The sequence below is a fragment of the Pieris brassicae genome, chromosome 5 (assembly GCF_905147105.1).
Source record: "Pieris brassicae chromosome 5, ilPieBrab1.1, whole genome shotgun sequence".
NCBI classification, from domain to species: Eukaryota; Metazoa; Arthropoda; class Insecta; order Lepidoptera; family Pieridae; genus Pieris; species Pieris brassicae.
Genome location: NC_059669.1, coordinates 2,694,001 through 2,716,741, shown reverse-complemented (window position 1 = coordinate 2,716,741; position 22,741 = coordinate 2,694,001). Strand labels below are relative to the sequence as shown.

Sequence of the window (22,741 nt, the reverse complement as noted above, 5' to 3'; positions counted from 1 at the left end):
TATGATGTTTTCAAATATTATGACAGAAAGAAAATGAAAATTTTGAAGAGAGATTTTAACAAATATCTAATAATATATATCTTTATAGATTAAATATATATCACACCCGGATTAATACAAAAAAAAAACTACTTAACAAATTTGATTCTGATGTATCTTACACAAATGTTATTGGCAGCGCTGCGTTTTCTAATTTCTATAATTTATGAATAATAATGGAGAGCCAACGTCATATGTTCGAATATTTTCAGTTCCAAATACGCCCACAGAGCGCTTCTAAAATTTGTATGGGAAATTGTATTTTAAAAATGAAATCATACTGAAATCAAAATAATATTTATTTTATATAGAAACATCTATTCGAATAGTAATTTGTATATAGAAACGATAAGAAAAAACTTTAACATATTGGCACATATTACAGTGATAATATAACATACATTAATGTAAAAAGATTTAAATCAAATTACACCAATCATATTGTAATGGAAGGTATATTAATGATATAAGGCATCATAGTTTTATATCTAATCTATAATGCATGTATGAATTATATTCTAAGAGAGATTTATAATGACAATTTAGATCATACAGCTCACATGTGTCTAGTATATGTTAATTTATTATAGTTACACTGTAACTAAAATTATACTAGATTCTTTATGAAATATATATATAAAAACAGTTATTTAAAACATAACTCATACTTGCACTGTATTATTGCTTGTATAAATCCTATTCTACATACTTAAATGTAAAAATAAACATTACACTCTGTAAACACTATCAACTATAAATAAAACTAAACTGCATGACTGCTGTTAATGTAAAAATATTTTTAATAAAGAAAATAGCAAATCTGCTTTAGATCCACTTATAACAGAATTCGTCAACATCCAATAATGTCATAAGTTCAATTTCACAATTTTTAAACAAAATATATTAATCGATTTTTTTTTGTTGTAATTGTACATACAGCAGTCATGTTGTTTGGTTTGTTTCACCTTACAGTAACAAAAATAGTATGTGTCTCATAACTGCCAAATGGACATATTTTTTCTTTAGCGGCAACTTGACTAAGGTGATTAGTCTTCAGTGCCATTCAATATTCATTGTTTTGTTATACATATAACTATTATTTTGTTAGGACTTTGGCCAAATGCATGGAGATGAAATGTTATCAGGATGTAATTTTTTTAATCTCAAATTTAAGAGCTGCTTAAACTTTTGTATAGCTGTTATATTCATATTAATAGTATTATAATTCTAGAGGCATATCGAACTTAGTAATTTTTTGATAAACCAGAAACAATTATAAAACAAAATATATCATTGATACATAAATCTTTGAGAAGATGTAATTGATATCATAAAGTGATATTATGTTGTAAAATTTAGAAACAGCCAATATTGAGTCATGTCAATATGGTTTTTCATTGATTTTATGAGAATATTTTTCATACTTAGTCTATATAGTATGATAGTTTTAAGTGTTTTTTAACCAAAGTATGTTAAACAAAAACATTCTTCTTGCATTCAAACAAAAAACTCATTTTGTTTAAAAACTAGAATGCAACATTTAAAAAATCTATCTATAACAGATAAATTGTTATCCAGGCACTTTATATATCAAATATTATGCACTCAAATTCAACTAAAAACTTTCTTATGAAATATAAGAAAGATTTTATAAATGATTAATTACTACAGTTAATAACAACTTTGTTTTTTTCTATAATTGTTACTTATGTTCGTTAACAAGACTTGTTTTAGAAAACAGAATGTTTCTCTAAACAATCTCAAAATTACAGATATTTAAAAAATTCACCATGTAGTCTTGTTTTAAATGGACGTAATTAGTTCATTCACATTTGTTGATATTTTTATTCCACGAATGAACAAGGAATGCAACATTTAATTTGTTTGACCAATATTATCTTCCTTTCTAATGCAGTATACAAGTACTATATGAACATTCTACCCAAACATGGCCCCACAGTTGGAACATCTTCTATTCTTAAGTGCAAGGCAGCACAAAATTCCGAGAGGGAAAAACAAAATTGCACAGAGTATACCAAGGCAAGTGAAGTCATCTTCTAATATTCCAACTCGGCAAGCAGGACAGGCTCCAACGGCTATGATAGCTGGTGGTATGATAATGTTTGTGGCTCCATAGTTTGGTAGGTAAGGCTGGTTAGAAGGAGCATTGTATGGTGTGTATCCAGGTGGTGGTGGAGGATAAGGACTTTGATATGCAGGCTGTGGCGACGGTTGAGGGTATGGCCCACTTGGCTGACCTGAAATGATACAATTACTTATTAGTTTTCGGCAATTAACTATCATATAGATATGGGTAAATAAATATATAAATAATACTACTATAAACATAAAGAATAACTACTAATTTACCAAATTCTCTCAGTATTACCGAGCATTTGTTAATTAAAAAAAAATATTTATATAATAAAAACAATATCCAAATTGTTTTTTTTTAATTCTTTGCTCTCAACTCAAAAACTCTTAAAATTCACATTAGGAAATCAAATATTTACCATAAACTATCAAGTGACATTACTTTGATGTTGCATATCTCTAAACAATACTGTAAATGACTTCTAAATAATGTTGATTTTATAATTGGGTGACATAGAGACTTTTTCACCGGGACTACATTGGTAGAGAAATACCTTTAAACTATGAAATCTATTCTACTAATAGAGGACACCCCTATATTTCAACAATAATAAGGAATGATACTAGTCCATTCCATTACTTACATTCAACAGCTGACATTAGGAACTACCCTAACAGGACTTTACAAGTGGGGAATTACTTATGAATTCTATAAATATGAGTGCCTTTCTTTTCAATGTTAAATACTGTAAACTGTTTTAAATTTCTGTTAAAAAACAACTTGTTTTAATCATACCAACCATATGTTATCACTCTGTCATTTCAATAGTTTATTTTTAAACAATGACAATATTAATGGTATAACATTCATTCATACACTTGCAGTGTTCATTATTTAATGTTTTATAAAAAGTTTAAAAACATAGTTGGCATTGATATTAAATCTGAATATTAGTGAATAAATAAATAATGAGAAACAATTGTTATGTTTGCAATATAAATGGCTCATTTAACAATAGCCTTCTGCATTGATTAAAAATTAATTAGGTGCTGTGTATTATTAAGTCTAAACATAATTAGAGACCATGTTTATTTTGTTAAGTATATTTAGTTTTAAAATTAACAATTTCCCATTAACAGACTATCCGTCAATATTTCTTCATGAGATAAACTCAAAACCAATTTTTTTAATGATTTTTCATTGGGAGGCTCCAAGAGTTGATAACTTATCTTGTTGCTTAAGAGTAAAAAAACTGACATTAAAATAGATTTACCAAAGTATACAAGGATACCTTTATAAATTAAGATTTCTTAATCTGTGAATGTATCCCGGTATGAATGTAACTTAAACCTAAGAGCTAAGTAGAGCAGAATGAAGCATAGTTTAGATCAAGTTTCAAAACAAAGGATAATGAAGTCAGTAGTATGGATTCTCTCATTTGAGTGAAGGTGTGATGCTGATTATCAATGGCTAGACATTTCATAACAATACCTAATCTTTAGTCATCCTTTAAACTGAAAATTTTGTGATTAAAATGAAAAAATAACAATCACATCCTATATATTGAATAAGTAAACAAAGAAATTTGAGATATGTTAAAAAAAAGGAAAATTTGATAGTATAGTTATAAATGAGTATTAGCATTAGTCAGTCATACTTAGTGCACTTTCGCTCAAACATATTTTACATACTATATTTCCAATAGGGATAAACCATACAAGAGAATAAAAGGAAAACCTTTCTATAATTGTAGTTGCAAAGATTAGTTTCTATTTGTGTGGCAAAATATTAAAATAATCTTTGAATTACTGTTATGTGGAGAATTGGTTGCGCAGTTAAGCACGCTCTTATCTAGAAATTTAATAGCTATTTCCTATAGTTACAAACTTTTTCAATTATTTACCTGGTGGAACAGACGCAGAGTAAGGAGGTGGTTGTTCTGTAACTGTTGGCTTCTCCATTATGTCAATTAAGGAAAACTATTGCCTAATATTTAAATGTCCTGCACTTAAACGACAGTCTAAATAATTTGCGATTTCGAGGAAAAAAACTTGTTATGAACCGTCAACAACTAATGGAGTGATACGCGATTTGACTTTTGCTTTTAAAATTGATTTAACTATCAAAATTCAAATGTCATAGTCAATATGGACAACTGACAATTCTTAGGTATTCACATGACTCGTAGTTTCTACACTAAATTTATACTAGATGGTGCTCTAAAACGCTCTATACGCTTTATTTCTTTAAGAATGTTAAGTTATCTAGGAGACATAATAAACTATTGCATATATTTATAGTTTTTAATAGCTTAAAACGAAAATTTAACTTCAGAGTATTTATTTGAACTATTATTTCATTTTAGTTTATTTAGTTTTGTAAGTTTTTTTATAAAATAGACGGCAAACGGGCCGGAGGCTCATCTGATGGAGGATCTCAATGGCAGAGGGCTCGCGAGTGCGTTGCCGGCCTTTCAAGTATTGGTACGCTCTTTTATTGAAGGAAATTGTTTCGTCGAATTGGTTCGGAAATATTTTAGTGGGCAGCTGGTTCCACATAGCGGTGGTGCGTGGCAAAAATTGCCTTGAAAAAGGCTCAGTCGTGGAACGGCGGACGTCGAAGTGATACGGTTGGAATTTCGTATTCTGCCTCGACGTTCAATGATGAAACTCAGCTGCAGGTATTAATCCGAACAACTCTGAACACTTCCCATGGTAAATACGGTAGAAGATGCAGAGTGACCCCACTGGATCCTCTACGCAACGCTAAAGGCAAACGTCAAGCCGCTCGAAGGATTGGTCGTCGACGATTTGAACCGCTCTTCGTTGTTTACGGTCACGTGGAAGGAGCTAGTACCGAGCCAAATTTGCGCTTTATGCAGTTGCAAACAGTGGCCCGGAGTGGGTTACCGTCTTGGCTTGCTGAGCACAAGGTTTTTGGAGGCTAATTTAGCCTTTCCCTCCAAATGACCGCGAAACTGAACGTCGTTCCATATGTCAACGTCAAGTATTCCGATGCTGGCTATGGCTTTAGAAAGAGTGTGTGAATATACTGTATATTTAAGATAAATTAAGTTGCTGAGGAATGTAGGTAAAATAACGTCAAGTTATAGTTTTTTTGAACCTATCAATCTTAATGTTAAATACAATAAAACAAGTTCAATGTACTTTCAATATATTTATTTGTCCTTTAAAACAATGTAATTTAAACTAAAATCGCTATATACAACAAAGTTGTTTTGTTTTCTACTCACACTTTTAATATCTAAAATAAAATCAAAACTAAATAAAAACTTATTTAATAGGTCAAATATACAATATAATTTAATAACATTAAAATCATCTGTATTATTTACATACAAATTATTAAACTATGCTGTAAACAAAACTTGTACACAGATTATAAATGTGTGTATATTAAGTGACCAGTATTTGATGATTACTTTGAACTGCAATGGTTTATTTTACAATCTAACATTCCTGTGGGAGATAATTTGTAGTCATAAAAACTGTTCTAATACCCAAACATACTCGTCATTAGAATAATACACACATTTTAATATAAAAAGTATACAAAACTTAAGAGAGCTAACCGTTAATTCAATATTAAATAACAAAATGCTATTGGCTTTACTATTTATCACAATGGAATGCCATATTAGGCTACAAAATATTATTCATCAAAAGAAATTTATAGTAAATAGTGGTATCTGTAACCGTTTATTTGTCTATAGTTTCTGACAGCTCGTGTCACATTATAGATACCAGTCATATATGAGTTTTAGTTAGAGCAATAATATTAACCATGTCTATTCGTTTCCTTTAATTCCAAATACTCCAACATTTAATTTTAGTTTTTTATATATTATTACTGGATATAATATAATCATACAATCATCCGTTCAGGGCATAATATAAAATAAATATTATCACAAAAAGCAACCTCTAGCTTTTGTCTTCAGTTTTATATGTGTATTTTGTGATATTTTTTTTTGTAAATAGGCAATTCGCTGATCAGATCACATCGTCGACCTTTTGTGTGCTTGCTTTTGTTTGGGGCAAAGTATAAAGCAGATTTACTGCAATACCCCCCCACCCCCTTGCCAGCAAAAGTAAGCAAAGCTTTCTAAAATAATAGTAAATAAATGTATTAATTTTTTGTAGGAAACCTATAAAAAGAAAATTTGTTATAGACAATGTGTGGGTAATATGTAGTAAAAAATTTAATAATTACTGTTGACGCTTAGCGCTTACGTAATACGTGAACGGCCCCTGTAAAGCATGTTCTCAGGATGTTTTTCTAGCAAACGTGTTAAATTCAGACATAGAACAGGCCATAGGTTCACAACCTTAGGGAGGCTATAATTAAATCTGTTAATTTTTTGTGTGTTCTGTGTGCGTTACAAAATTCTCTTTACCACTTTTATACAATTTTTTTTCCTAAAATTATTTCAAGGAATTTGCCATAGACTAAAAATTACTACAAATATTTTTACTTCTCTATTGTGTATGTAAACATTGTTCTTACTGAAGATATGAAGCATTGATCGTCAATAAGACGTTGTCAACAAAAAGTTTTGTTCAAACGTGTCAATATTTTTTATTATAATTTGATTCTACTAAAACAGATATGTCAAAAGCGGAAATCAATCGCAAAGTGTGGTTAAGAGTTCGATAGTATTCAGTTTTTACATTTAAAATCGTACAGGAATCCAGCATCCCGTCTGCTCATCACGGCGGTAGTAGTGAGGCCGACTGTCGGGGAACACCGTGACTGCTGGAAACGGATGCTGCTGAATAAACTTAAGTGTCACGCGAATCTGAAATGCAATAAATTTATTTGTACGTAAATAAAGACGGAAGTATTGAAGATGATGATGATGAAATTAAAAAACAGTCGTGGTCAACGAACGAACGTATGACTCCATCATCATCATCAGGTCGAAACTATGACTCCAGTATGGTAAATCCATGCCATAAAATAATTTAAATCTAAGTTTATCCTTTTCCGGGCACATGACGAGAAATGGCAGGTTAAAATGGAAAGAAATGATTACAGAATGGCAACCGCGAGATGGTGAAAGGAAAAGAGGAAGACAGAGAAAGAGATGGGCAGACGATAAACATAATAGAAAGCACAACTTGGACAAGAAGAGAATGGAAGCAGCTCGAAGAGGTCTATGTGCCACAGGACACGCTGATCACCAAAACCGGCACATTTGATGTATTAGATTAAGTTAGGTTATGTAACTAAAACACGTGTTTATATATTATACTGGAAGTAAGCAATAAAGGCTTTAAAGAAAATACACACGGATAGAAGCTATGTGTTGTTATAAACTTATAATTATTTTACAAAATTTCCGACGTTTCGCGTGCTTTTCAGCGTGCATGGTCACGGTGACTGAAGACAAAAGGTGTTGAATGTCAAAATTATCACAGCTGCGGAGAAAGTTGTGTTATCTGTATTTATTGCCCCGGAGTTGACTATCGACTAAAAGATGACGGGTTTTTGCAAAGAAATGACTCACGGTGTCCTCTATTTTCGCGGATTGTTTGTCTTGGGGTTTTATTTGGATATTATTGGGTCCCAGGTGTTTGATAATTTTAGGTCGTCTTCTCTATTGAACTTGGGGTGTTTTTTTATTTATTTCAATGGCTTCGCGTATCAATATTGGGAAGAATCTTTTTTCTTTAAAAAGCCCCAATTAATAATAATAAATAGGTTTTCTTTAATGTTTGCATTAAGATATTTGTATATAATCTATATTTCAGTGCATAACAACAGTCAGTATTTACGCACGGTATATTTTAACTTTTACTTGAGTATATTTTAACATAGTCCTGTGTAGTGGACAAAAGAGTACAAAGATTAGTCATATACCATATTAATTAATTTAAACAAAATCAGTCAGGAAAGCAACTCACATTGTGGACGAAGTGCGGTGGTTCCGCGTTCGGCGTGGTGCTGAGGTGATGCAGAATGAAGTCATCGGCCTGTTCCAGCCAGAGGTCCACACCCCTGAGAGGGTCGTACGAGAACGGACCGATACGGACCATACCCACTGCGTTGTCGTATATGTCCAGTACCTGCGAATATTATCAATAAAATAAGCAAAAAAAAAATTTTTTAGGTCTGCGCCTCAGATATCTGTATCTGTTTCATGGTCATTTGTTAATCTAATAGGCAAGTAGGTGATCAGCCTCCTGTGCCTGCCACATGCCGTTGACTTTTTGGGACTAAAGCTTCTTTTGGGATGATCCACACGATGCAGATGTTTTCCTTCACCGTTCGAGCTAATGTTAAATGCGCACATAGAGAGAAAATCCATTGGTGCACAGCCGTGGAACGAACCTACGACCTCAGGGATGAGAGGCGCACGCTGAAGCCACTAGGCCAACACTGTACAGTAAATAAACAATGCTGAAAAATGTACATAGAATCGCTTAGAATTAAGATTTCGTTAAATGTTTCAGAGCGACGCCTAAATCTTCCTAAACGAATCAGTATAATGACGTCATACCTAGAATTGCCCAATCAATATGAATACAACCGCTAAGTCTATATACAACTCCTCGACTTTAAACATTAGACATAACATTTATTACTAACAAAACACACACAAAGAAACACATAAAATAACAATAATCAAAAAATAAATAAAAAAGAATAATATTAGAGATAACAATTTTTTTAAGAAAAAGGTTTAATTCCGGTCGGAGGCAGAACAGCACCTTCAGTAAAGCACTTACTTGTGATGAATTGGGTCCCCCGGTAATGGTCCTGGCACATCGTAGGGGCAATTCTGGTCCCTTATCGGGAAAAGTGGCCGGGAAGAGGTCACCAGCTCTGATATCCACTCCGACTCCTGTGACCAGAGGAGAAGGTGACCCACCGCCGAGGGCCGTGTTCAACTCGCAGCAGCAGGCCAGGGTCAGATCGATCTCTTCGGTTAAGCGGTGGAATGATACTGGAATACAAATGTTTGGTAAAAGTAGATGTTCCAAGTGACTATATATAAGCAATATGAAAGTTTTAGAAATAGTAAAAATATTATATACAAGCACTAATTGTAATGGTGAAGAAATATTTATTAAGACTCAAGTACTATAAAAAGTCCTCCTTGTAATTGCGCAGTGACATGAAATATAAAGTGATAAACAGAACACACAAAAAAGTATAGTATCAACTATGTTATACACCTGAAGGCAAGATTAAGGCTTGTGTTCACTGATTTTTCATCCACACTTAAAAAAAAACTGTGGTCATAAAAAATTCAGACGCCTTCGCCATTTTGTGCCAAAAGAAAATGAACGCTGCAACGTTAATAAAAATTGTTAACGCGCAGTGTCTGTTGTCTATTTTAAATTTTGTTTTTTATGTAATGGAGGCAAACCGGCAGAAGACTTGCCAGAAGGCTCGCAAGTGCGTTGCCGACCTTTCAAGAATCGGTACGCCCTTGAAGGACCCTAAGTCGAATTGGTTCGGAATTACATCAGTGGCCTTAAGAAACGCTAAGATGTGGAACGACGGACATCGTGGTGATACGTTGATATTTTGAATTGTAATATGACGCCCGAAAATGAAGCTATCGTTAATATGGTATATTATATATAACGCACTCATTAAGCTTTTTAACATAAAACGATTTCAAAGAAATCTAAAAATCTCTAAGTCCCCGTGACCACGCACACTGAAAAGTACGCGAAACGTCGGAAAAAATTAAAATTTAGAATTATGTAAATAACTATAAGTTTTAATAATAATACATAGCTTTAATCCGTTCAAAAAGCTATTTAAAAAAAAGACAATACTATGTCTATCTAATATGTTGTTAAAACACTATTGAAGGTGGTGTACTACTATTTAGATACAATTTTTTAACACAGACTAATAAAATTTACCAAGAAACCAAAATTATGACGATTAAACAACTATATGTTTATAGCACCTGTATCTTAAAAAAAATTGAATAACTCTCTCCATAGTAGCTTATCATGAAAAAAATCAAACACGCAACACTCGTCGAGCGAGTTTGCTTATCTTGCCGAAGCCGCGCTCAAATTATTTGAAGAAGTCAATTAGGTATGAGGTTGTGCAGTTATTAAATCAATTACCATCTAAAGTTCGAAATATAAGCGCGTTTAACAAATTCAAAAGGGCATCATACATGTCAGAGTGAATCTACTAGACTGAAATTGGAATAGTGTTGCACACCTCCTCAAATGTCACACTCAAAGTTGTCAAATGTCGCAACACCTCAAACACCCATTTTGTACCGCTTCCAACACGGTGAGGTACTACGAACGCTGACGAGGCGCCGAATGTGATTGAGGCCATGAGTCCTATGTCATGAATGAGGGAAGGGTTGAGATCAACTGTTTTGTCTTATCCCACATGGGGTGGGAGATGACAATAATTGAGAATCGAGTCTGATGAGCAAATAAATAATACATTACCAAGTGGTACCAAGTTACCACCTCATTTGAGGACATAACCAACTCATTTTATAACATTTTTTTTTATAAAATAGGGGGCAAACGGGCAGGAGGCTCACCTGATGTTAAGTGATACCGCCACCCATTGACACTCTCAATGCCAGAGGGCTCGCGAGTGGGCTGCCGGCCTTTTAAGAATTTGTACGCTCTTTTCTTGAAGGACCCTAAGTCGAATTGGTTCGGAAACACCTCAGCGGGCAGCCGGTTCCACATGTGGTGGGACATACAAACACTTCAATTTCGTTTGTCCTACCCATCACTAAATTGGAACGTGTTTCTCACTCGTATATACATAATGTTTCTCATATAAATAAAATACGATTTGTAATGAGAACTCAAGTTCTTTAAACATAAGTTCCAGCATTCTCATAAGTAGTAAATAGCTCATGTTTGAATAAATTCACCGTACAAAGATAATGAGATCAAATTAACACCACCCACTCTGCATAATTTGCGACACTTGCCACTTCACACCTCAGCTATGACCTCACAATTACAGCGTTTAAGAACATTACGATTCAATTACAACGTGTAAATGCAATTCAAAATTTGATTTAAAACAATTAATAAAATTGTTACTAGGGGCCCTTCAAATATTACGTTATCACTACGGGGAGGCCACGGTCTTTGATTTTCTTATTTTTGATGACATAGGGCACATATGACACATGGCAACCCACACATTGTCTATGCTTGAAACGACATACATTTTCGAGGATTCTTACTAATAAAGAACGTTTAGTAATCTGTAAGCTTATTTATTTTTGTAAATGTTATGAGAGAAAATAAATAAATAAAAATAATCTCTACCAAGCGCTCCAATAAAATCGCTTTTTTCTCAGACCGCCCATCCGATAACAGGAAGGGAATTCTGTTAGGTTTTTGCGTTATGTTTGTAATTCGAAGTGTTTTGTTTTTTGATCCTATAATAATGTTTGTCTGTGTAAGCTTAGTGATCGAAGAAAAACATTGGTATAAGCGTTATTTGTGCACGCCGACCTCTGTTGTCTGTGGCTTTGAAGAAATAAGGTTCAATATTTAAAAAAAAATTACCGCGCAATCTAAAGTATTTTGGTCCTTTCATTTGAGAGCTTTGCTTACTTTCTCTTACAAGGGAGATAAATAATTGTAGTAAATCTGCTTACGTACTATTTGTACGGCCCCGTCGATCGATAATATTTTTATTATTATTTATAATTCTGTCATTGTTGAAAATTTTGATCTGTGTATTTCATACCAGTATTGTTTTCTATAACGAACGATTTACTGCTCAGTGCAATAATGTATACAGTGCCGTACGCATCGGCAAATATTGTATGTAAAAAATCTCACTTCATAGCTATGTAAATATTTTCATACAAATTCCACAGACGCAATTTACGTAAGCAATCGTCAATTGGTCAGGTTAATTATGCAAAAACAATTTATATGAATACTCACACATAATATTAGCAAACAGTTCGTCAGAATATCTATGAGGGTCTGTGAAGCCACCAATTAGCTGCAATTCCAGCCTTCCTTCGGGATACCCCACAGCCAGTTGCTGTACTTTGGCAACCATTGCGGCTGCTGCCTCTGCCGTTCCCGACCCATCTAAATGAGCTAATGCCACAGCTCCAGACCCTGGAATTGGAGAATTTAGGTTAAATCTTCCAATTCGGCTATTAAATATGACATCCTAAATCCTACCTATATGAATGTATGTATTATAGATTAAGTGACAAAAGACGTCAAAAATTTATAGATGAAATTACTAAGGACAAATATTAAAAAACATAACAATGTAGACCTGACCAAGGACTCTCTAATTATTTTTTCATACATTTGTTGTAAAAATATAAATAACAAATGCGTTACTATGCTGAAACAATATAATATGTTATTGTATTTAAATTATAAACATTTTACCTGAATGCCTCACGACCACAATAATACATGATGTTGCATCATCCGAGCCTATAATGGTGACGTTTTCTGGAAAATAACATAATATATGAGACATTGTAACTCCCGTATGTCATAAGCGTACGTAATTACGGGTGTCATGCAAGGAAGAAAACTGGCAACAATGTTTTTTCTAAGTATTGTCTTTTGTTAACATAGCTTTTACACATTAAGAAAACACTTTTTAAACGGATTGAAGCTATGTATTTTGACATTCAACACCTTTTGTCTTCAGTCACCGTGACCACGCACGCTGTAAAGCGCGCGAAACGTCGGAAAAATTTAAATTCAAAATTATGTAAATAATTATAAGTTTATAGTAATATATAGCTTCAATCCGTTTAAAAAGTGTTTTCTTAATGTTTCTTTACATTAAAAAAGGCATACAACGTTACAGACTCAGCTGTAGGGCTCAATCATGACCTTTGTCCCACTCTTTATCTTTGATTAATTAATGAACTTATTTTTACTGCAATATATATTAGTGTAAATAATGTCATCGCATTGGTGGACGGACCAACGTCACACACATTTTTGCAGTTTTTATTAATTATTATTATTGGTATTATGAGTTTATTAGGTTGCTTGGTATATAGAGAAAAATATTTTAAATTTTTTACTTCGTCGACAGTTATTCACATTTAATTCTGAGCCTAACAATTAGCCATAAATTTAATCATGACTTCTAATCTCAATAGCAATACTGAAAGCGATAACAATCCCAATAAAATTTATAACAAACATCGCCCGAAACAAAATAATTTTTAACCCGAGCGAGGGCGACGACATCAGCAGTACGGATATTAAAAGAGTACTAAATCAAATTTGCATACAAAATGTCGGGAGCGGAATCTCTACCATTACTAAGTTAAGATCTTATGTTTTTAAGTAATAAAACAGCTCAACTTAAGCTTTGACTGTTGAATATACGTACTGTCATGTGGTACAACCGCTGCCAACTCCCTCTGTCCCACATAAAGAAGACCTGGCGGTGCAACCACGCGGGCTGCGGCCGCCAACAACTGAGCTGCAGCATCTCTGTAGCCGGGGTGAGCTGCTAACAACGCTCGCACGGATGTTGGACACTCATCGGCGAGCACGCCATTCAACACGACCACCATACTGCCTCTGGAATCATGGGATAAAAAATTAACTCAATGGCCCTACAACTTTTTTAAGTCTTGGCCTCAGCTTTCATTATAGGCAAGTAGGTGATCAGCCTTCTGTGCCTGACGCACGCCGTCGACTGTTTTAGGTCTAAGGCAAGCCTTACGATGTTTTCCTTCACCGTTCGAGCTAATGTTAAATGCGCCCATATAAAGAAAATACATTCGTGCACAGCCAGGGCTTGAACCTACGACCTCAGGGATGAGAGTCGCACGCAGAAGCCACTAGGCCAACACTGCTCGTTTCATGGATTCATGGAATACTCTCTATTAAAACCTCTGCGTAGTTCTTCCTAAAACGCCTTTACATGTGTCAGGTTAAGGACCTTTGCTTAGATAAACATTTACATTCTAGGCAAATTAAACAAATCTAGTCCGCTAGTACAAAATAGTGGTAAATGAATGTTACAATTAATTTTTTAATTTGCTGACGATCTTAATATTTTCTTTATATATAAAGTATTCCGATATATTTATTGTTGCATTACAATATATAAATTGAACATAATTAAATTTAAGGAGGACAACTGGCGGCCTTATCGCTTTCGAGCGCTCTGACCAGTCAACCACTGTGAGAAAAAAATGTATTAAATTCGATAAGGTAGGCAAGAAATGCAAAAATACATATAACATTTAGTTATTAAGACAAAACGAGGCATTGAGAACATTAGAATCAAAAGAGTTTAAATTAATTCCTATATTAGAAGACGAGCTACAATATTTTTTCATTTACAATCCTACCCTCACTTTTCCAAGAAATTGCTGCACTGGCTCTAAAAAAGTCTTGTTCATTTTTAGAGAAAATAAATGTTAAATAAACACACATATATAACGAAATTATTACCTAAAACCACTCTCAATACTTTAGACAGACACGTGATCGTCGAACAATACCTGGTTAGGTAAACTCAAAAGTCAATTGTGTTTTATAATATATTCCACCGGGTCACTGGCGGTGACATCGTATTTACACTCGCAGACCTCATTTACATAAACCAAATGCTACAAAAGTGTTACATCGTAGTCGTTATAAATGAATAAACGCCATTACACTGTGAACACCCAAAGTTGGGTGCTTTTGTAGGTTTTTTTTTTTTTTGAGAATGGAATCTCGCTGTTGGCCTTAAGGGCCTTTACAGCTCAGCTCGGGCTGTTTTGGCGAGCGAAGCTCGGCCAGAATGGCGTTTTATCCCGCGGCTAGCGCAAGGGCGTCTCCTGTGAGACTCGAACCTCGGCTTGGGCCGTCGCGGGGCGGTCAATCGCCTGAAGGGCAGGACGGAAGCTCACTGGAGTGAGCGAAGTGCGAAGTAAAGGTCCTCGCCTTCCCCGGTGAAGGCGGTTTTTTACCCTAATCTGTGATTGGCTATTTTTATTATTGGCCGCGCGGGCGGCATTTAATTTATTGTTTGCTACAGTAATTGGATCGTCCGGATCCGTTAGTATGTGTCGGGGCCTCCTACGAGCCTTTTTTGTCGGGAAGGGCTTTTGTAGGATTATCTAGACCAGTGTATATCAACGTGGGGCGAGGGGGCGCGGCGAGGGGGGGTTGTAATTTGTTTGTTAGGAGGGATTATTCGAAAAGTTATTTGTAATTTAAATTTTTAGTTTTTCATTGTTTTAAAAAGTTTCTTATATGAACAATTTTTTTTTATATTATATATTAAACATGTATATTCCATTGGGGGTTGGTGGCCATTAGCCATAGCCATTTTCAAAACACTACAATGGTGCACCGGCACAATAATAAACACTGATTTAGACCTTAGTTTTTTTTATAAATAACCGTTGATGCAGGGTAGGCCTCATATTTTTGCATCTTTTTCATGATCAATCTGCGCCTGACACACGCCGTCGATTTTTTGTGGGTCTAAGAGAAGCCAGTTTCCTCACGACGCCCACGAGTACAGCGAATATTAAATGCGCACATAGAAATAAAGTCCTTTTCTGCACAGCCGGGGCTCGAACCTACGACATCAGGAATGAGAGTAGCACGTTGAAGCAACTATGCTAACACTACTCTTGCAAAATCGAAAGAAGTTTTTTAAATAATATATACGTGTTCTAAATTCAAAATAATTATACAAGTTGTAAAAAAATTAAAGGTTTTATGTAACAGTATTTATGGCCAGACTAATAATATATATATGTATATCCTATATTTAACGTTTAATATCCCAAGTATAACAATTGTAATACATATGTAAGGATTTTATTTATTAATCTGTGTCCGAATACATAACAATATTATGTTTACTGATACATAAAATACCTATAGTTCACGGATCACGGTAAAAGACTTTATTATATCTATTAAATTAAATATTAAAAATCACTTAGTAAAAATGCGTTTACCCACTAATGAACATAGACAATGCTTCAATAAGACTGATTACAACTAATTCTCTATAAAAAAACCAGTACTTACTGTTTAACGTGGAATAAAAGAGCAAAAACACTGAACACAAATTTGAACAAAACCATTCTATGTATACGACTGCACTGCTAACTAATGCAAAATAATTTATAATGCAAAATAATTATACACAAGTCCGGCTGTGTAAAAAATACTAAACGTACTAAGTACAAGTTCGCTTGTCCGACAACGACGTAATGATTTGTTTATATTAACACTTATTCCTTATAAAAGCTTCCCTGACTGTAAACACTCGGAAAATATTGGCATAGATCTGGGTTATCTATTTCAATACTGTAATCACTTCGATAAACTAAGTTTTAGTGTTATTTAATTAATTGATTTTGAATTTAATTTTCACGAAACGAGTATTATTAACAGTTGTGCAAGTCTAACTACGAATTTATCTAATCACTTGTGTGTCGCAAATGGGCCAAATCGCAAAACACACTGACTTGGCCGGAGGACTTTTTATAAAATTGCGAGGGGCAGGATGTGCCAGAAACTTCTCACATTACGTTATAATATTTAAAATAAATAATAAATCAGTGCTGGCCTAGTGGCTTCAGCGTGCGGTTCTCATCCCTGAGGTCGTAGGTTCGATCCCCGGCTGTGCACCAATGGAATTCTTTCTAGGTGCGCATTTAACATTTGCTCGAGCGGTGAAGGAAACCAACTTGCCTTAGACTTAGACACGCCGTCGACTTTTTGGGCGTAGGGCTGGTTTACTCACGAAGTTTTCCTACACCATTCCATTGGTGCGAGGAAGTCCATTTGTGCGCCGACTCTCATCGCGAAGGTAGTACCTCGGGGATGAGAGTCACACGCTGAAACCACTGGGCCAACAGTGCTCTATTAAATATTAAAATAGGTCAATAATAAAAATAATGAAGAATATTAAGAAAAGAGTATGTATACAATACTAAAATCACAACACCGGTGTTACATCAAACAAATTTACGAGATAAGTGTCCGGTTAAGCAGTTTAACGACGAGTTCACAATCGCCTGCTATAATAATGCATATTTTTTATTATACACAACAAATGCAAACAATACATATTAAAATCGCCAGAACTTACCAATTATTTTAATAGATCCGATTCCAATATTTATTCAGATTAAGTGATTCCTAGTTTGCGAATCTTTGACGTTAGATGTCACTAATACAAATTACTAAATATGCAATCAATAAATTGAGATGCAAACTTTGCAACGCTTTCAAAATACTTAAATAATACTTAGAAGCAGTCACAGTTACAAGTAGTCACTAATATAGAAATAATTCCAAATCAACTTAAGTTAGAGCATTTGTCACATGAAAACTCTGTGATATCAATTGATAAGATTTGGTTTTGAGAAATGCAATGACTATATGTATCCGGAAACTGATAATATTTGGTAAAAGATAATAAAAAATGAGCAAACAGGATATTACGATGTTAGGTTTAAAGCCCTGTACCACAATGAGGTATGGATTTCTTTGATTTTATAGGCAATCTTGTAGCAATTGTCAGCGATTGACAGTTAATTCTAAAAGTCGAGCTATTTGGAACATAGTATAGTAACATATGGGTACTACTCGGGTACATATATATATAATGTTTTTGTTCATAATATGTGAAACAAGGTGTAAAACTGTTGGTTATTCATAAGAATGGAGAGTTCCCGACAGTTCTTTTAGTCCGTTATGACCTGGATTTAAGAACTGACATTCAATTTAATTTTAGAGTTATTTTCTAATTTTCAAGTAAAATCCAAATATTTATTTTACAGAAAATGACAGACCGGCCACAATACCATCTGATGTTAAGTTAGATGTGGCCTATTGGGGGACATGCCTGTACAGCAGATGCATGTTTAACCGCCGCTTAGATGAACCTATATTAAACTATCAGATTTGGCTGTTTTAACAGGAAACGACAATTGAAATCGTTCGGTCTTCTAATTTAAAAGTGCATTCATATACGTAATACGTTATTATAATAGTTACGAGAATGCAATAGTAAACAAAAGAAAAATAATATTTAAAAAAATCAACTATATCAAAATCAAACAATTTAAATGAAGAACAAATTATATAAAGTTTTTACTGACTTTAACTACTTTAAAATATATATATACAGTACTGATGCACTCACAACTCTAGTATTGTACAAAGAACCACGAAGTTAGTTTCGCATTGTTATTCTCACGTACCCAATACATCGATAGGTGATTAATGATCCGAAATATTGTTTATGAAATTGAGACGCAATATCGTTCAGCCGAAAAAAACCTCATTCAATCACTCTCGAACGATTTAACACAGATAATATTACCATTGAAGGGTCAATTGGAACAAAAGGCTAATTACATAGGTTGATTTGAACGATTCCGTTCATCAATCAAGTATAAATCGATGATATCTTAATTTTACATCTGTAGGGTTTAATGAGCTCCTGTTTAGCATTTAAGTATTGCTAAGTGAACTGACACATTGTGTTATTTTAACATTACAATTACTGGCAGTGGCCTAGTAAATGTAATGTCCACTGGGTTCGAACCAGGTTGTGCCCCAATGTTTTTTTTTGACATTATGCGCATGTAACTCGCTCGTATGGTGAAAGAAAACATAGTGAGGAAACCATCGATGGCGTATGTCAGGCACAGAAGGCTATTAAAAACAAAAAAATGATCACGAAACAGATACAGAAATCTGAGGCCCTGAGCTAAAAGTCTGTACCACCACTGTTTTTTTAATACATTAAAGAGATTTTGTGTGTAAACCCAAAGAAAATATCGGAAGAAATGCAAAAAACAATAAGTTTACACAAATGGTATTCGAATTATTATTTCAAATTAATTTTGATCATACTACTACTATAGATTTATAAACCTTACAAGTAACTAACGACTTAGTTGACGAGGAATAATTAAGGAATTTAATCGGAAACAAAAAATAAAAAATACAATTTAACTTCAATATGAGCAGCACGTTTCACTACGTGCTTGGACTAACATCATGAGATCCATAAGATTCTTATTCGAGCTTCTTCTAGAAATATATACATATACATAATTATAATTCGACTTAGGGTCCTTCAAGAAAAGACCGTACCAATTCTTAAAGTGCCGGCAACGAACTCGCGAGCTCACTGGCATTGATTGTCCATGGGCGGTATAACTTAACATCTGGTCTTGCGCCCTGCTCTATAAAAAAAAACACACGGCAAAAAAATCTTCCTGTGGGACACTTAGAGGTGACAATTTGAAGCATGAAAACTATTGTTTTTATATGTAAAAGATTAAAAGGCGTATTTACGTACAATCTATATGTTTTTTTGCCAAAGTGCGCGAACAAAAAAAAAAGAAAAATGATTTTGAAATGTATTATTTTTAATTCTACTATCTTGCCTGTTTAAGCTTAAATCAGATATAGTCTAACATAAAACACCAATTTCTACTTAATTGAAAGACATAGTATCTTACAGAACCTAAGTATTCAGTAAAATGTAATGATTGAGATGAACATGGCTACAGTAACTCCTCTACCAAGTCTGTAATTTTTTAGCATATATGTATTTCTGATTGTGTTTTATTAAAAATAACAAATGCAACAAAATCTGTAAGTACCTATAAACCCAAAACGGTCATTATTTAGCTGTGAATCAGGCTCATCATCTTTTTTTTTAAATAGAATTCTATTAGGAAAATTCTATCGCGCAGCCCGAACATACAACGACCAATATTTAAGAATTAACGTGTCTAAGCTATCGCGGAATATGGTTAAAGGAGTATTAAGAATATCCATAGCGCAAAGTCACATGCATCATAAGCCTACCCTCACTTTTACACCATCACACAACACAGCCAAATTAGTTACTTAGTTAAATATATTGACTAATTTTTATTATTATTTCCCTTTTGTAAACGTTGAAACCTTTTTGTAAATATTATGTACTCCATCGTTGGCTATATATTTAGTGTAATTATTTGTTTTTACATATATAGCTAATTACGAAATAAATAAATATTGCATTTGCAACTATCATAAAACTTCCGCAAAGCAATTTTTGCAAAAAAAATACAAACCAAACTCCAACTTTTCCGGAGGTAAACGAATTATATCTAGTAGCGAACAACACGAGTAAATTAATATACTTAGCACGAATAACACTTCTACATATCTTTTAAAGTTTTAAATAATCGATTACAGTGTGTATATGATCGTCTGGTCACAGATACTGAACGTGGCTATGTCTTATCTATATACAACTCGTGTTATATAAAATACCAGCTGTGCTGTGCGGTTCCACCCGCATTAATTCTGTCTTAGCACGATGTAATCCTAAAGCTTTTCTCAGTAAACAGACTTTTAAATGCAAAAAGAACATTTTTATAGATATTGATTTCTTCCATATAACTTTCGTATGTCAATGAGATCTATTGTCAATAATTTGAACTTTTATTGGTCTTTTTTGTCAAAGATAACGTTAGGGTACGGTACGTTAAATTCTAATAGTGAAAGAATCTCACATCAGTCGTGTAGTTTTAGAGCCTATTCAATACGAACAAACAATCAAAAGTTTTCTATTCAGATTATTAGTAATGATATAATATTTGCTGACGCTAACATCTTCAATTAGATTTTGCATGTTAATAATATTCTGAGCTCTGGCTATTTTTGATGCCTTCATAATACACAATTATCAATGGTATTCGGTAGTGTATATAACTTCAAAACCCGTTTAAAACAATGTTGAATTGAAATCCTCCTTCATTCTATACTAAAAACGTTACCAAGTAATGATATTGTCCAGACATTTATTTCTTTTGTATATTATATAATCTCTGTAAGCGAAACTACAGTATATATACAACTTTATAGGTTATCATATGCGATGCGAGTTACTAGCTTGTTATTGTATGATAATACTTATTATGTTGGTAATAGCGAGCTGATAGTGTTTGTATCGTGCAATAAGTAATTAATAAATGAACTATCAAGTTATCTTAACGAATAAATTTGCCTCCTAATTGACTTTTATAAAAATGTTCCACAAACTTTGTGCAATACAATTTGTATTCAAAAGAAGCTGTTTGCAATTCTCAAATCAGTAGAACACATCCATAAAAATAAAATAACGCACTCGCACACATTCATACCGACTCACAATCATCGCTAGCCGCACACAAACAACCATCTAACACACACCCACTTGTAGCACAAATACAATTCACCAGTTGAAAAACATACACAATCATCAATCACATATGTTTACTATGTGACACGTTTTGCCATATAAATAATTGTAGAGTACGTATATAGTTTAAAAAAAATATAAAAAGAATAATTGGTCATAAAATGTTAAATACTGTGAACTGTCCAATAATGATACTACTACTCACCTACCCACTACACAAAAAATTTCATAGAAATCGATCAAAAAATTTCAAATACTGCTAAATGTCCAATAATGTTTTTTTTGACCCGGCCCCAAATGTTTTCATAAAATTTGGTCATAAAATGTCAAATACTATACAAAATATTATATACATATAGAATATCCCTGAGTAACATAGACTATATTTATATCCAGAGGACTGGACAGGCTCCACCTTGTATGAAGTTTGTTATATAACATATCAAGATAAACTTGGATGGCATACTTGCGCAATGGCCACAAAACAGTTTTCTCTTTCAATGTGCATACCAAAACAATGATAAAATTTATTACTACTATATTCCTTCAACCGATTTAATGGCTTATTTGCTTGAATTTACTTGAAGCTATTAACTGCTATAGTTAAGAAACGGCTAACAAATTCCTTCATTAATATTCTACTTTTGAAGAATGACAAGTAAGAAAAAAATCGTTTTTAGTTTGTTAAGATTGGATTTTAATTCGTAATTAACAAAAATACAACTAATTACTGTTTTCATTTTGGCCGTTTAAAAACAAAAATAATATTTGTGATACATGTAGACGTCCAAGCACGTGTTCTAGTAAAATGTTCAAAGAAATAATTTCAATCAGATATATCCAACTTAGTTAATAAGGCCAATTTTCATCAAACTCGATACAGTTTTGAACTCTGGTTATCCAACGCATTATTGATGGTACATGTGTATAAAAATATTGTTAGATCGTTTTTTTATTCAGTTGACAGCTATTTAAAGTCAGATATTTTTTGTATTACTCTTTTAGAGTACAGTGTGGTCATTTTCCGCATAGTCCATTTGGTCCGTTGTGCATAATAATGGCATTCCAGGACTACGTGGATGATACTGATACTCCAATAGACACAGAACTACGGACCGAAGGAACATATTTCCACGCGAACAGTCGCTGGGAACTACTAATTTAGTTTAGTTACATGAGTAACTCCTAGAAAATACGATCAGTCATTAGATGAGCAAAAATCATGTTTTTATTTTTATAAGCGCAAATTAGTCTACATAAAATCTGGCGTAACATGTCAATATCACTCACTAAGAAGACAAAACTGCCTTCAGGCAAAATAATTCAATTCGATCACAAACTCCTAAAAAAACACATATCGTAAGCACTTGTTAAGAACCGGTATATCAAAGCAATCGGAAC

At 33.5% G+C, this 22,741-nt stretch overlaps 2 protein-coding genes across 6 annotated transcripts in view; both read right to left on the bottom strand.

Moving 5' to 3' along the window:
• Positions 1-1,080: 1,080 nt before the first annotated feature.
• Positions 1,081-4,222, bottom strand: LOC123710264 (brain protein I3-like). The gene is made up of 2 exons (XM_045662061.1): positions 4,038-4,222; positions 1,081-2,297 (listed from the first exon to the last, which is right to left on the bottom strand). Exons 1-2 carry the CDS (start codon positions 4,093-4,095, stop codon positions 1,978-1,980), a joined length of 378 nt encoding a protein of 125 aa, XP_045518017.1. The 5' UTR covers positions 4,096-4,222; the 3' UTR covers positions 1,081-1,977.
• A 2,539-nt stretch (positions 4,223-6,761) lies between these two features.
• LOC123709574 (protein N-terminal asparagine amidohydrolase) overlaps positions 6,762-22,741 on the bottom strand; it is an 81,027-nt gene continuing 65,047 nt past the window's right edge. For 3 of the 5 annotated variants that reach the window (XM_045660989.1, XM_045660988.1, XM_045660991.1), the window contains 6 exons: positions 13,511-13,704; positions 12,541-12,606; positions 12,073-12,255; positions 8,887-9,104; positions 8,062-8,223; positions 6,762-6,953 (listed from right to left, as the gene is read on the bottom strand). In XM_045660989.1, coding sequence (XP_045516945.1) covers positions 6,828-6,953; positions 8,062-8,223; positions 8,887-9,104; positions 12,073-12,255; positions 12,541-12,606; positions 13,511-13,697 — 942 coding nt within the window. In that variant the 5' untranslated portion in view covers positions 13,698-13,704 and the 3' untranslated portion in view covers positions 6,762-6,827. Of the gene's footprint in view, positions 6,954-8,061; positions 8,224-8,886; positions 9,105-12,072; positions 12,256-12,540; positions 12,607-13,510; positions 13,705-16,167; positions 16,526-20,228; positions 20,386-22,741 lie in introns of those variants that run through there. The other 2 variants (XM_045660990.1, XM_045660987.1) reach the window with 2 other exon arrangements.

Coding starts and splice junctions, on each gene's coding strand:
- LOC123710264 (XM_045662061.1), bottom strand. CDS start 4,095: ATGGAGAAGCCAACAGTTACAGAACAACCACCTCCTTACTCTGCGTCT. Junction 2,298..4,037: donor CTCTGCGTCTGTTCCACCAG/GTAAATAATTGA, acceptor GTATCATTTCAG/GTCAGCCAAGTGGGCCATAC.